The sequence below is a fragment of the Montipora foliosa genome, unplaced genomic scaffold (assembly GCF_036669935.1).
Source record: "Montipora foliosa isolate CH-2021 unplaced genomic scaffold, ASM3666993v2 scaffold_88, whole genome shotgun sequence".
NCBI classification, from domain to species: domain Eukaryota; kingdom Metazoa; phylum Cnidaria; class Anthozoa; order Scleractinia; family Acroporidae; genus Montipora; species Montipora foliosa.
Genome location: NW_027179837.1, coordinates 35,001 through 48,457, shown reverse-complemented (window position 1 = coordinate 48,457; position 13,457 = coordinate 35,001). Strand labels below are relative to the sequence as shown.

General features: G+C 37.9%; 1 protein-coding gene and 1 pseudogene across 1 annotated transcript; both read left to right on the top strand.

The window, feature by feature from the left end:
* Positions 1-6,804: 6,804 nt before the first annotated feature.
* Positions 6,805-8,634, top strand: LOC137990402 (uncharacterized; annotated as a pseudogene).
* Positions 8,635-8,816: 182 nt separating this feature from the next.
* LOC137990399 (alpha-1B adrenergic receptor-like) lies at positions 8,817-12,172 on the top strand. The gene has a single exon (XM_068835678.1). The coding sequence runs from the start codon at positions 9,274-9,276 to the stop codon at positions 10,216-10,218; it is 945 nt and encodes a 314-aa protein (XP_068691779.1). The 5' UTR covers positions 8,817-9,273; the 3' UTR covers positions 10,219-12,172.
* Positions 12,173-13,457: the final 1,285 nt, after the last annotated feature.

The window sequence follows — 13,457 nt, the reverse complement described above, 5'->3', positions numbered from 1 at the left end:
TTAACGAACCATATAACTTTACAACTCAATGTAGCACATGAATTCTTTACTTTAATGATAGTTTTAGTTCTCGCTGTTATTACATTGTACCTTTCGGAATAGAATTACTTCTTTTGTTTTGTTTTGTTTGTAATGATTTTTTACTTGTATTGTTGTTAAGTTTTGTAACATACCGAAAATTCCTTGTAAACCATATATAAGCTCTTAAACCTAATTATTATCCACATGCTGTAAACTGATGAAGGTCTAAGACCGAAACGTTTTTTAATATATTTTACTTTTTAGCTTCCAAAAGTTGTCCGTCCTCTGACTCTTTTAACTTTATATAAATTCATATGTCGAGGCTTGGACTGGGAATCTCTAAAGGATCCTTTTGGAACGCCACTATCTCCGTTGGCTCAGACAGCCCAAAGAACACACTCTCTCTCTCTCTCTCTCTCTCTCTCTCTCTCTCTCTCTCCATAGGCATCGTGGGGCACTTTTGTAACTTTTTTCTCCTTTCGCTATAATTCGCCCAGTTTTAGATGGTAAGGCACAACAACTTTTCAGTAGATACCTTAAACACTGATCCCCTTGCAGACCGACGCTCAACGAATCACTTAAAAATCAAAGGGACAGTGACCCTTTTTCATGGCAAGGAGGTTACAAAAGTTCCCTTGTCCGTGGTAAGCACCGTTTAAAAAGCTTTTAAATCCATTTCCTTACCAAATTGTGGCTTTTGCCTTACCATATATACGCCACACGATTCCCTCAATTACCACAGTAATTTAAATTGGAAGTATTGCGCCCCGGAAATTTTTACCGTCTATACGTTTGACTTTTCATGTCCATGAAAAGAATCACGATTCAGAAAAAGCCCGTTTTTTGCTTCGCTGGTTTCAAAAAGCGATTGAGAGCTTTTAAAACATTCAACATCAACCAAATTTTGAGGGAAGTTAAAGAAGTCTTTTGGTAATCTAATAAAGAAAGAATTTATTGAATTGGATGTTTTCTTATTTTTTGGTGGATTTTTTTAGTTGCCAATGTCTCAAAACTGGCAACGTTACAAAAGGTCCCTATTTGCTAGAGGTTCCAACACGTGCTTTCGATGTGATTTCTTTAGAGATAAGAAACAAAAGTGCAGTCAATATAAACAATAGTACAGTAGAAATAAGTGAGAGAAAATTCAACTCTTTTCTATAATTTGGAAAGGAACTAGGGTTTAAAAACAACTTTACGCGGTTTTGCGTTATCGGGGATATGGATATCTTCATTCACAGTTGAATGTTTGACTCATTGCAGCGGTAAATGACCATGAAAAATGTATTGGGGATAGGTTTACATGCCAGAATGTTGCTTGTGTGCTGTTCTAAAAGCCGTAAACGAGAGGTCAGAGGGGCGTTTTAAATTAATATTCATAGCCTTTATAGATTCACCACACCCTTTGTCAAACAAGCACCCAGAGGCTCCAAAAGAAACTGAGAATTTGGTCATGAATATATAAAAGCAAAAGGGATATGACGAATACAATTAATTCATTTCATAGACAAAGATAGCATTCACAAGACACTGCGATAAGTAGCACGAAATATGATGCGCCATATCTGTAAGTCCATCTGCTGGACTGCTAGTAATTGCCTAAGTGTACATCTCGTGAAATCATTTTTCTATGGATGCACTTTCCATTATATTTAAATTGTTCTTTCGAGAAGATTTTTCAGAATTTTATTTCATTTAGGTGTTTACCGGCGAATTTCTAGTCACGCAGTGGTTAAGGTGCTATTAATTAAATCCTAACTCCCCCATTTTTCCTCTTTGCACAGTCTGTTGGCGGCAAAGCCATGAACCAAGCGAGCCAAGATTGTAAAAAATTAAAAGATACAATATTTTATAAAATAATTAGGATAATATGCGCACTCATATTGGTGAATAGCTGTGTTTATATGAGAGTGTGTAAATACGGCTGTGACAAGGGCTGTGACATCACACGAATTTGGTTATGCGTTGTCAGACGCGCGTTTTGATTGGCTGGTAGGAAATATGATCGTGTATGAAGAAAATCTGTTTCATTTATTGAATTATTTTTGAGATATATCATCACAAAGCATGATCACGAAAAAGTTCCGCCTGTTAAAGGATGACCCTGACACGGGAGCCATTCTTCAACCCTTGCGCGTTTTATGCGCCTATCGTCGTGACACCAACTTACCTGACTCCCTGGTCAGAAGTACTCCAAAGGGGAGTGTCAAGCTCAACGTGAATGGGCCTAGTTTTGGGTGAATTCAGGAGTTACCGTGATTACAACTTCCACAGACTGGAATGCCTCGATTTGTTTTAAATATCCTCTTTTGCAAGTGTTCGTAAAAAGTTTATTCTTTGATGGGTTAAGTTAATGTTAACTATGATATCATTGGTAATAGAGTGGCTTTCAAAACTGTTGAGTATTTTCAACAGGCAATGCTTGTGTATTTAAACTGTGCAATGGAGAAATATTAACTGGATCGACGTTAGTCATCAAAAACCAAGGGTCACTTATGTTTTTCAATAGCAATTTGTTCTTTTTGGCCAAAAAATAAATAAATCAGCGCTCTTTAGACTTTTGCAAATGCAAAGGAGCAACAACTGCTTTTGATGTTGACCTAAAAAATCCCGCTATTTACCATGATTACGACACTTGAATTCAAGTGCTTGCGAGATTGTTGTTTTAGCAAAACGTTGCAGTTATCGAAACTCATGGAGAAAGCCTCAGCTGCAGAACGTGCTCTTTTTTGTGTCAGTGATGCAAAGTTTGCAATTGTTAAAGCTCAATTGATTTATTGCTACAAGGATGGTAGATGTTTCATCAGTTACGTATATTCGATAAGCTGGGATAGCCAATGTGATTGCATTCGAATTATTTTCAGTGAGTTTTAAACATTGCAACGATTATGGGCGTAATCATAATTAAGCTACAGTATATTGCGTTTATTGCTGCTTGCTATGGGGATAACGCGAATAAGCTATGTCGTGTTTATTGCTATCATTTTCTGGTAGGCTTTGCCTACAATTTCAATTGTTAATGGTAGATTTCATCACTCGCGTATATTTCATAAGTTCGGATAGCCAATGTGATCGCATTTGATTTTTTTTTCAGTGAGTTGTAAACGCTGTGAAGATGATCGGCATAGTTATGACCAAGCTATGTTGCGTTTATTGCTGCCATCTATGGGCAATAATCATGAATGAGCTTTGTTGCGTTTATTGCTACCATTTTCATGGTATGCGTTGCCTACAATTTGAGTTGTTAAAGCTCAGTTGAATTTATTGCTGCAAAGATGGAAGATTTCATCAGTTAAATGCATATATTCGATATGCTCGGATAGCCAACCTGCTTGCATTTGAAGTTATATCAGTGAGTTATGAACATTGCAAAGATTATGGGCGTTCAATTGATTTTCTTAGGAGTAAAGAAATATGAGCGAATGTGAGAATGATATACACATATTAAATGTTGACAGGAACCCACTGGGAACTCGGAAAAATCCGATCCCCAGATGGGATTTGAACCCACGACCCTCCGTGATCTAGTAGGATGCTCTAACCACTGAGCTACTGGAGACTCTATGGTGAGCAGTGGGGAAATGCAGTTATGATGCAGTTATGAGCTATGCTGTCTGTCGTTATTTGACTCTGTAGCTCAGTGGTTAGAGCATCCAACCAGATCACCGAGGGTCGTGGGTTCAAATCCCATCTGGAGCTCGGATTTTTTCAGAGTTCCCAGTGGGTTCCTGTCAACACTTTATTTAATATGTGTAAAGAAATATGTTTGATTGTTCCAGTCTTGCTAACCAGGGCCCAGTTGTTCAAAAGCGGATTAACGTAATACAGGATTACCATAAGATTTGGTTTCATTTTTTTCAACTTTTGGTTGAAAGTTTCTTTTGCTTATTTTTTTTTTTTCAAGATTGACTTTCTCTAATGTAAAATTTCGCCAAATAGCAGCGTTGAACAACATTTGGGAGTTGAGAAATAAACTCCTTGGTTATTTTTTAACCTGGGATTAGCATTAAACGGATTTTGAACAACCAGGTTAAATAGCGAAGCAGAAGAAGCTATACCTTTAAAATGCATAAATGTCTGAATTGTGTGCTACAGCTTCTAAATGAAGTGCTTGAAACTGCTCCTTCATAATTATAGAGATAAATAATCAAATAAATAACTGGATGAATTGACAGATGGTTTCGCTAAATTTTATCATGTGAATTACCGGGAATGAAAGAGTTGGATGTTGTACACAAGCAAATGCGAAAACTACACGCAATGCTAGGAAAGAAAACCAACTCAGCAAAATTAACTCAGTACTTCCAAAATGACAGTACTCTTAATTATTCTCTTGAATCTGTATTAACTCTTAAGAGTATGCACACTAGCAGGCCATGGAATACAAGGTTAATGCTAAAAGTGCCAGTTTGTTACAAAAATGCACGGCTGTTACAAAAGTGCCCTGTCGTTACAAAAGTGCCCTCTGTCGTTACAAAAGTGCCCTCTGTCGTTACAAAAGTGCCCCACTGATGTTACAAAAGTGCCTCAGGTTACAAAAGTTCCCTACCTTCGTTACAAAAGTTCCCTATCGCGTTACAAAAGTTCCCTTTTTTCGTTACAAAAGTGCCCGTGCCTCTGGCTCTCTCTCTCTCTCTCTCTCTCTCTCTCTCTCTCTCTATATATATATATATATATATATTATATATATTATATATATTTCTTCATTCTACGGTATATATATATATATATATATATAAGGCCGAAACAGTACTGTCTGCAGTTAGATATAGCTCTTTGGCATTACAAAGCTTTTGCTTTCATGTCCAAATTGAGCACTCTACTGGGATGAGTCATTGCCGCTAGCAATTGCGCATGCTCACTAGCTCGCTAGTTTGAGCACTCTGGCATGGCTTAGATGTTCCACATGTGTGGGGCATTTGGGGTGGGGTTATAAGCTTAACCTCCACCTCAGACATCAGCACTGCACTGATGAGGCCCAGAAGGCCGAAACAGTACTGTCTGCAGTTAGATATAGCTCTTTGGCATTACAAAGCTTTTGCTTGCATGTCCAAATTGAGCACTCTATTGGGATGAGTCATTGCCGCTAGCAATTGCGCGTGCTCACTAGCTCGCTAGTTTGAGCACTCTGGCATGGCTTAGATGTACCACATGTGTGGGGCATTTGGGGTGGCTTTATAAGCTTAACCTCCATCCCAGACATCAGCACTGCACTGATGAGGCCCAGAAGGCCGAAACAGTACTGTCTGCAGTTATATATATATATATATATATATATATATATATATATATATATATATATATATATATATATATATATAATAATAATAATAATAAGGCTGCCAACACTGTTAAATAGTGCTCAATACATACAAGTGTAGAGCTAAATCGTAGAAAAGTGAGGCTAATGAAATCAACACATGATTCACTGTTACTCCGAGTTTCGTGCTTACGCACTCATCAGACACTGTCTGATGAGTGCGTAAGCACGAAACTCGGAGTAACAGTGAATCATGTGTTGGTTTCATTAGCCTCACCTTTCTATATATATATATATATATATATATATATATATATATATACACCCGTTTACAAAAACGTTGCAATTTCAAAGTATTTATGATTTATATATGCCTTTTGTTTTCTCATGAGAAAGGTGAGACACGAATCATGTGTATTTCACGCTGAAGGAACAATGCGTTTTTCTTTTAACAAAAATAATAGTAAAAAAATGACTAGAAAAATCCCACAAGCTATTTGAGGGAAATTGAACAGTATTTAATTGATTCAACCGGGAGCTCTTTAATCCTAATTTTTTTAAAGGTTCATTACGGGAACTAATATTTTACGGGTAGCCATCACAAAGAGGTGTGGTGTGTAAACCCGCCAACAAAACAACCTCCGAACCAACCAGAATTTATGACTCATTTAAGTCATTTAAGCCTTTGAATGATTCACCATGTACACGGGGTTCATGCCAGCAAGGCCGAAATCGAGAAGAATTAAAAGCAAAACAATGAGTAAAGTGCTACTCATGCTTCCTCGCTATTGCATCACGGGGATGACAATAACTCGTGGCTTTGTCGAGATGACAAGAAATCGCAAACAATAAGTGTTTTGGAGTAGACTTTCATATACCGGACTAAAATGGTGGAGGACAAAAGATTATTGTTATTCCGATTAGGCATTGCTAATTAGCTATTATTATGTTCGCGTTGTTCTTTTGTTTTAAGGACATTAATTATTTCGGATCCGGCATATGAAAGACCAGAACAAAGTGAATTGCGAAGACAATATTCCCAACAAACATTATCCAATTATAAATTCGTTCGACACCTTTCAAAACTGAAAGATCAAGCCATAAGTAATGAAATATAGGAGGTTATATATATATATATATATATATATATATATATATATATATATATATATATAGCGAGCAGGGATTTTTTACATCTTTGATTTTACATCTTTTTTACATCTTTGATGAATTTTAATCAGGTAGTAAAGTATGCAGGAACATCATTAAGTACATTGGTTATCCTTTTGTTATGTCCGTTCTATTGTACTTTTTAAGTTCTTATGTAATAAAGCTCTAAAGCCTCTCGCAATAAACCAGTATATGATAAGGGACACCTTCGAGTTCGTGAATGAGGTCCACGAATTGGCGATTAACAACGGTGATATTCTGGTTTCCTATGATGTTTCTTTCCTGCTCACCAATGTACCTCTGGAGGTAAACCGTAGAACTACTCGCCGATAAGGCTTACATAAATAATTGGTTTCATGATAGGTACCATCTTAATCTCAACAAGCTGGACCTTGTCGATCATCTTAGCGCCGCTTATATCTTGTCTGTATTTAGGGCTTCGCTTCAAACTCCTCTCCAGAGTTGTGCACACAATTACAGTGGTGGCCCTGTCAGTTTCCCTGGGCGTCGCCTTCACCTCATACTCTGCCCTGTGGCTAAGAATCAGGTTTCGCAAAAGACGACGCCGAGGTCTGGAATGGCATAAGAGATTGTCTTTAACACTGTTTGCAATCACAGGGATCTTTATCTTCACCTGGGCCCCCTTCGAAGTCATCATCATTATCTCCCACTTCTGCAAGGCGTGCAATCATCACCCGCCTAGAGTTGTGTACGTAATAAAATTACTTCAATACAGTAATTCTTTTATGAATACATTAGTTTACTCAATGAGAATGCAAGAATTCCGTCGGGAAATAGTTTACTTTCTTCGGCGTGGTTCATTGAATCCTAAAACCAACATTTAAGTGCGAAATGTTGGGGTTACCGTGTCCAATCTCATAAACTCTTGTTCCGCCATAACTGTTAATGCTGTATTTACTGGCAGCCAGTTACCAGGTACAATTGAGACTAGAGGTCATGCGCGTTTGGCCAAAAGGAGATACGAATTGTTTTCAATGCACAGAAGAGCAAAGTATTCACCCAGTAAAGCGGAAGTCAAGGAAAATGCTTGAAGAGCTGATGAGCCAATGATAAACCCCAAGGCATAAACGCAGGCGGCTAATTTGGTATTTACTGACGACTACTCTTTTCAGAAAGTCATGCCGTGCCAGGCCTGCAAGCGGGTGGAATGTGCAAAATGGTGTCTCTGCGAGATGGACCACTACCAATGCGCATTCCTGCGTCGTGAGAGCCCCCTTTATTAACCTCGTACAAAACTATAAATCTGTAACCTGTTTCTCTGGAAATCAAATTTACTAGACGTTGTGATTTAACTACTAAAAGAACGACAGCACCATGTAATCGCTTTTTATTACAAAGAATCGTTCCCCGAAACATCTTAAACAATTACGCAATATCTAATAGAATCCGTTAGGCTAACCTAACAGTTTGCTTTGTTGTTACTACTGGTATATTTCATTCGTAGTTATGGGGTAAAAATAAATGTTATGATATTGACAACTACGAAACGTTATTAAGACAATTGGGAATGTTTTGTCTCAACTAAGACCACAATTTAATGGCGAAGTACTTAAAGTATATAGGACTCTAAATGCGAATTAAATTGAATGTTTTGGTTTTTTCGGCTTGTTTGAACAGTTTTTGTTTTATTGTTAACCAACGGATGTTTACATGGCTGAACGCCTTGTTCAAACGTTTTCAGTTCATGAATTAATAGATTTGCGGTTAATGTAAGAGGTAATATACTTACTTGCAAAATTTTCAGAACGGAGTCAACAAGTTTTTTCTTTTATTTCGCGTAGGTTGTTGCCTTTGAAAAATCGACGGGCCTCTCAAACTGTTTATAGAAAAGTTGAAGGCTTGAAAGCGCCAAGTAAATGCAACACAATATTAATATTTGCTGACGCTACCTCGCTCTTCAAGCCACACACAAACAGGAAACATATTTGCATAGAGAGGCCAGAGGTGCATATTCAGTTGACGTAAGGCAATCACATGATGTTGAATTACTTCCGACCAATAAATATTGTGTTTCCGTTTAAGCAAATTCGTTTGCTCAGGAAGTTTTTCTAACAAATTGCTTCTTCAAACGTTCGTTTTAGGGCGTCGAATCCCTCAACAAGAAGAAACGCCACATTTAGATGTTTCTTTCGTCCAAAGGTTCGAAAGAAGAAGGAAAAAATCATATTTGTTTTTCCTAAAAAATTCATGTTTGACAAGGCTCGCTATTATTCAACAATTGATTTAAATATGATGCATTCAGCACATCACTTCAATTATGCTTTAATTGAACTCGCTTCTAAATTGCGCACTTAACGGTTGGGCTAGTATATTATTAACTGCGTGAAATACAATAATATTACGCTGTGCTAAGAAGTTCAAAAAACAATAAATAACCTAAATCTCAACCATGGCCGGAAATGAAGGAATAAGGAAACGTTCTTGTGATTATTTTACTGTGGTTTTTTGCTCTGGCAGAAGGAAATGATAAAGCTAAAAACTCAACGCATTAATTTACAATGACATAAGATTAGGCAGGATGAAAGAGCACGACGTTTTATGTGGCTCAACTGTGGACTAATGACGGTGTCTTCATAACGTTTAGAAAGGGAAGGAATAAGGAATATTGTCACGGTCATCTGTTGATTTTCTGTGTATTGGTTGGTTGTTATCAGGAATGAAATGAGGATTATATCGCTTATCATATCCGTAACTCAACGTTGCTCGTGAGAGCTGTCAAGTGGAAAGATTTCCCAACTCGGGCATTATCGAGCAACAAATCCTAGTGAACCCCTGTTGGAGCTTCAGTGGTTAAATTTTGAGCTATGGAGGCCTCTCCTGCTTTCTTGCTCGAAGAAAACATTACATCAGTGAAATGCTTTTATTTTACTGCGCCAATTTTCATGAGCGCTGCCACTCTGGCTGTGAACGTTATCGCCTGTGTTTTAAACGTTGTTTTTGCCTTATGTTCCTCTGTTGGCAATATTGTCATCGTCATTGCGTTGTGGAAGACGTTACCCCAGACACCGGAGAACATTTTGCTTGGTTGGTTCGCCTTCTGCGACTTCCTCTTGGGATTTTTTTCCGGACCATCGTTTGTGGCCTTCAAATCAGCAGAAATAACGAAGAATTTTAGGGTTTATTGCGCTGCCCGATTTGCTTACGAATTTTCTTCGCAAACTGCGCTAACTGCATCGTTCGCAGTGTTGACGTTTATGTCCATCGACAGATACCTCTCACTGCATCTTCATCTACGTTACAAGGAAGTTGTTACAAAGAAACTCATATTCGTTACAATTTTGATAGCGTTGGTTGTCTCACTCTTAATAACAGTCACAAGATTCTGGGTAAATAGCCGTGATTTTTTGTTCATCATCAAATCCATCAACTTTTCCTACCTCTGCATCATATCAGGAGTTTATTTAAAAATCCTCCTACTGATTCGACGTCATCAAAGTCAAATAACAAGACAGAAGGCAAACACTTCAACGCGAATGCGCTCTTTTGAAAGGAGGTTTTTCGCCGAGTTGGCTCGATATAAGAAGTACACGTGTACGGTTGCTTACATAATTCTTCTCATCGTGGCCTGTTACGTACCAGCCACCATTGTTAAATTTTGTAAGGAGTACGTCTGCACTAAACGACTTGAAAATGCCAAAATTCTGTACACGCTAGTCGTGACATTTATTTTTTTCACGACTGCCTTGCATCCTTTTGTGTTTATATGGCGTTCGAAGGAATTGAGAAAAGCAATCAGGAAAATATGGTAGAACTACCACGCGTAGAGCTCAGTGAAGTTTATAGTACAGTTTCCTTTTAATTTTTTTCCTTTTAATGGGTGGGTCGTGAGTCGTGGGTCGTGTGTCGTAAGTCGAGTGTCGCGGGTCGTGGGTCGTGGATCGTGGGTCCCTAACCCTAACCCTAACCCTTTTTTTTTATCAACGACTGGAAATTCTCGAAACAGACAAGACCTAAGACCTAAGACCTAAGACAAATTTGTACCGAGCACTGAGGGAGCTAATATTTATCTTTTTTTATCTTCAAACAAACACAAACCACCACCCACCCACGCAATTTAGCCTCAACCTGTGCACCACTTTGATATTTGAGTGCATGACGATATGAACTATTTCGAAGTCAATAAAGTCACTGTATTGCGCTCCAGTTTAAGGTTATTTTATTCTATTCTCCTATTTTTTGATATTATTTATTTCTAAGTTATATAAACTGAAAAACAGAGGTTGCCATGATAATAATTTGCCTTTAATTCGTTTGGGTGTTCATGTATGTTGTCAATGGCCACAGAGAGTCAGTTCTTGTCTTTAAAACGCTGATTATTTTGTCAGTTTGTTTTGTATTAGTAATATAACTTCTGTAAGTCATGGACTACCCGGTTAGCAGGGATGTAACGCATTAAAGTTATGGACTCCGAGTTTAAGCAACGACGAAAACTACAACAACACAAACGCCACCATCCAATAACTTTACCGCTTCAATAAACAAAAACATTGTATTAGAGATTTTAAGAAATGTGACGACGGCGACATCGACGAAAACGTCACCTTTAAATCCTAAATATTTCTCGATCATTCCATCTCGTTCGTGTCCTACAATGTGGGCGAAGTACTAGTATTCTAAAACAAAATTGATACGAATGGTTTCAGAATGAAAGTAGAGAATGAAAGATTCTCTGTTGCATGCTCACCCAAAACCTCACATTTGGTGATTTTACGTCGCCCAGTTATGCAGAGGAATGCATGCGCATGCAGCACGATTATTTATGCTCTTTTAACCAGATATCATTGTTTTGTGGCGTTGTTGTTGCCGTTGCCGTTGCCGTCGCTCGCTTACTTCCCTTTCGTAAACAATCGATGCAATTTTTGATGGTCCATGCCATTCTTAGTAACCAAGCCTTTTTATTCGGTTAGCTTTCAATAAATTGTTAGGGTTGGCTTGATTTAAATACTTTAAAATTGCAAAATTGTTGCAGTTGTTTTGGTAGTGTAGAGGTAAAGTGCATTTGCTCTTAATTCATTGATCTAATTTCGACGTCGTTCGATCATTTTTTTCTATTTTTTTTCAAATTTTTTTGAAGGTTTTTTCTACTTTTTTTTTTTTAATTCTAAGTTACACCAAGAGAAAATCGCTGCTAACCTTGTCCTAGATTAAGTAAATGGCATCGCTTGTTTACGAAAGGGAAAATAGCCTCGCCGTCGTCGTTTCTTAAGTTTCCCTGATAATCGTACTGGACCCACGCATTTTACCGCATTTCTTTGCCGCACCCTGCAAAACGTCAACGTCAAATAAGCAACTTTAAGATTTAAGGGCCTGGCCAAACAGGAAATTTTTGGCAACCAAACAACATCAAACATCGTTTGGTGACCAAACATTTTACCATTTGGCCCCTTCGTTTGGAGCTGTTTGATCGTGTTTGGTCGTGTTTGCTAAAATTTGAAGGCCATCAAACAACTTAAACATTTCTTGATGGGCGAAGTTTTGTTCGTTTGGACAGCCGTGTGCAAACGTGCACATGCGTACCAGGCTTGCTCAGCCACTTGTATCTACGTCATTTCAATCTTGTTTCCAGAGCCCACATATCTTTTGGTCAGCGCCAAGAAACGGAGCTCTGGAATAATCAATTTCCGGAACTCCAACATTTCAGGAGTTCCAGTTTCACCGAAAAGTGAAACAAGGCGGTCATTAGAACCAAGGGTTTACAACAACAGCGACAAATCTTCGTGTTTGCAAGTTTAGTTTGAGATTTTTACACCATATTCGTAAATTGCAAGCTATTTTATATTGGGTAATTTACGCATGAGCAGTTTGATAAATCAATTAGCCAATCAACACACTTCTGAAAATTGATTATTCTAGAGCTCCGTGTCTTGGCGCTGACCAAAAGACACATGGGCTCTAGGGGAAGAGATTGCGTGTTTTTTTTACTTATTTTTGAACAGTAGTTCTTTGCTTGTGGAGTTTGATCTGAGTTAGATCAAACATGTTTTAACCGTTTGGCCACTCACTTCAATATCAGCATGTTTGGTCTCCAAACAATGTTTGATGTTGTTTAAACGCCAAATATTTCCCGTTTGGCCAGGTCCTAAGGACAACGTAACATACAATAGATCAATTTCGATGTATTACAATTCAGCCCAAAAAAAAAGGCATTATCTCGAGGCTCTGGTTAATAAACTCTTACAAATCCTTATATTTTATTCCCCAGAGCCTCGAGATGATGTCTTTTGTTTAGGACTGAATCCTAAACAAAATATAATCGAAAATATATCGAAATTGGTCTATTGCAACTCTAAATCTAATTTCATGCTTAGTCGTTCCTCTGAGGCCTTTTTCATTTGCATCACCCCAATAGGCCATTTCAGAAACGTGATAGGACTGGGACGAGTTTGGTTGTTTTCCGTTTGTTTAAAAAACTAAGACATTCAAATGAAAGATCAACCAAGTTTGAGAGTCTTTACCAAGAATAGATGTATTTAGAGGAGGAAAATAGTGAAATAATATATCTTCAAATATCACCCAAAATAGAGAGTTTGTATGGAATGGGTAGACAGGCCACAAAATTATAAGGGTTTGTATGGGATTTTGCAACTTTTGCAAGTCTCCCATTTGGCCAATTTTCCGTAGAAAACTCTCAAGCATGGCTGGATAGCTTTTCATTTGGTAACATTTCAGTTGAAGAGTTTAGATTTTCAATCCAAGCAAGTATGAGAAACTCGTCCCAGTCCTCTCACGTTTCTGAAATGGCCTTTTCTGGGATGTTTCGCTTATATTGCAACAAGTGAAGGAGAAATCACGAAAGCCTGACCTAAAATGAAGTGACGTTTTTGTTGACGTTGCCAGTGCTTAATTATATTAGCTATGTTTTCTTTGCTCGCGTATTAATGGATGTTTTGTTTCGGCTATGTCAGCCGTGAGTTCAGTTGTAAGCCGACAAGGTAGAAAGGAGCACAGAAATTGATAAAAGGACAATAGAGAATAAAGAGCTTAAGCT

Coding starts and splice junctions, on each gene's coding strand:
- LOC137990399 (XM_068835678.1), top strand. CDS start 9,274: ATGGAGGCCTCTCCTGCTTTCTTGCTCGAAGAAAACATTACATCAGTG.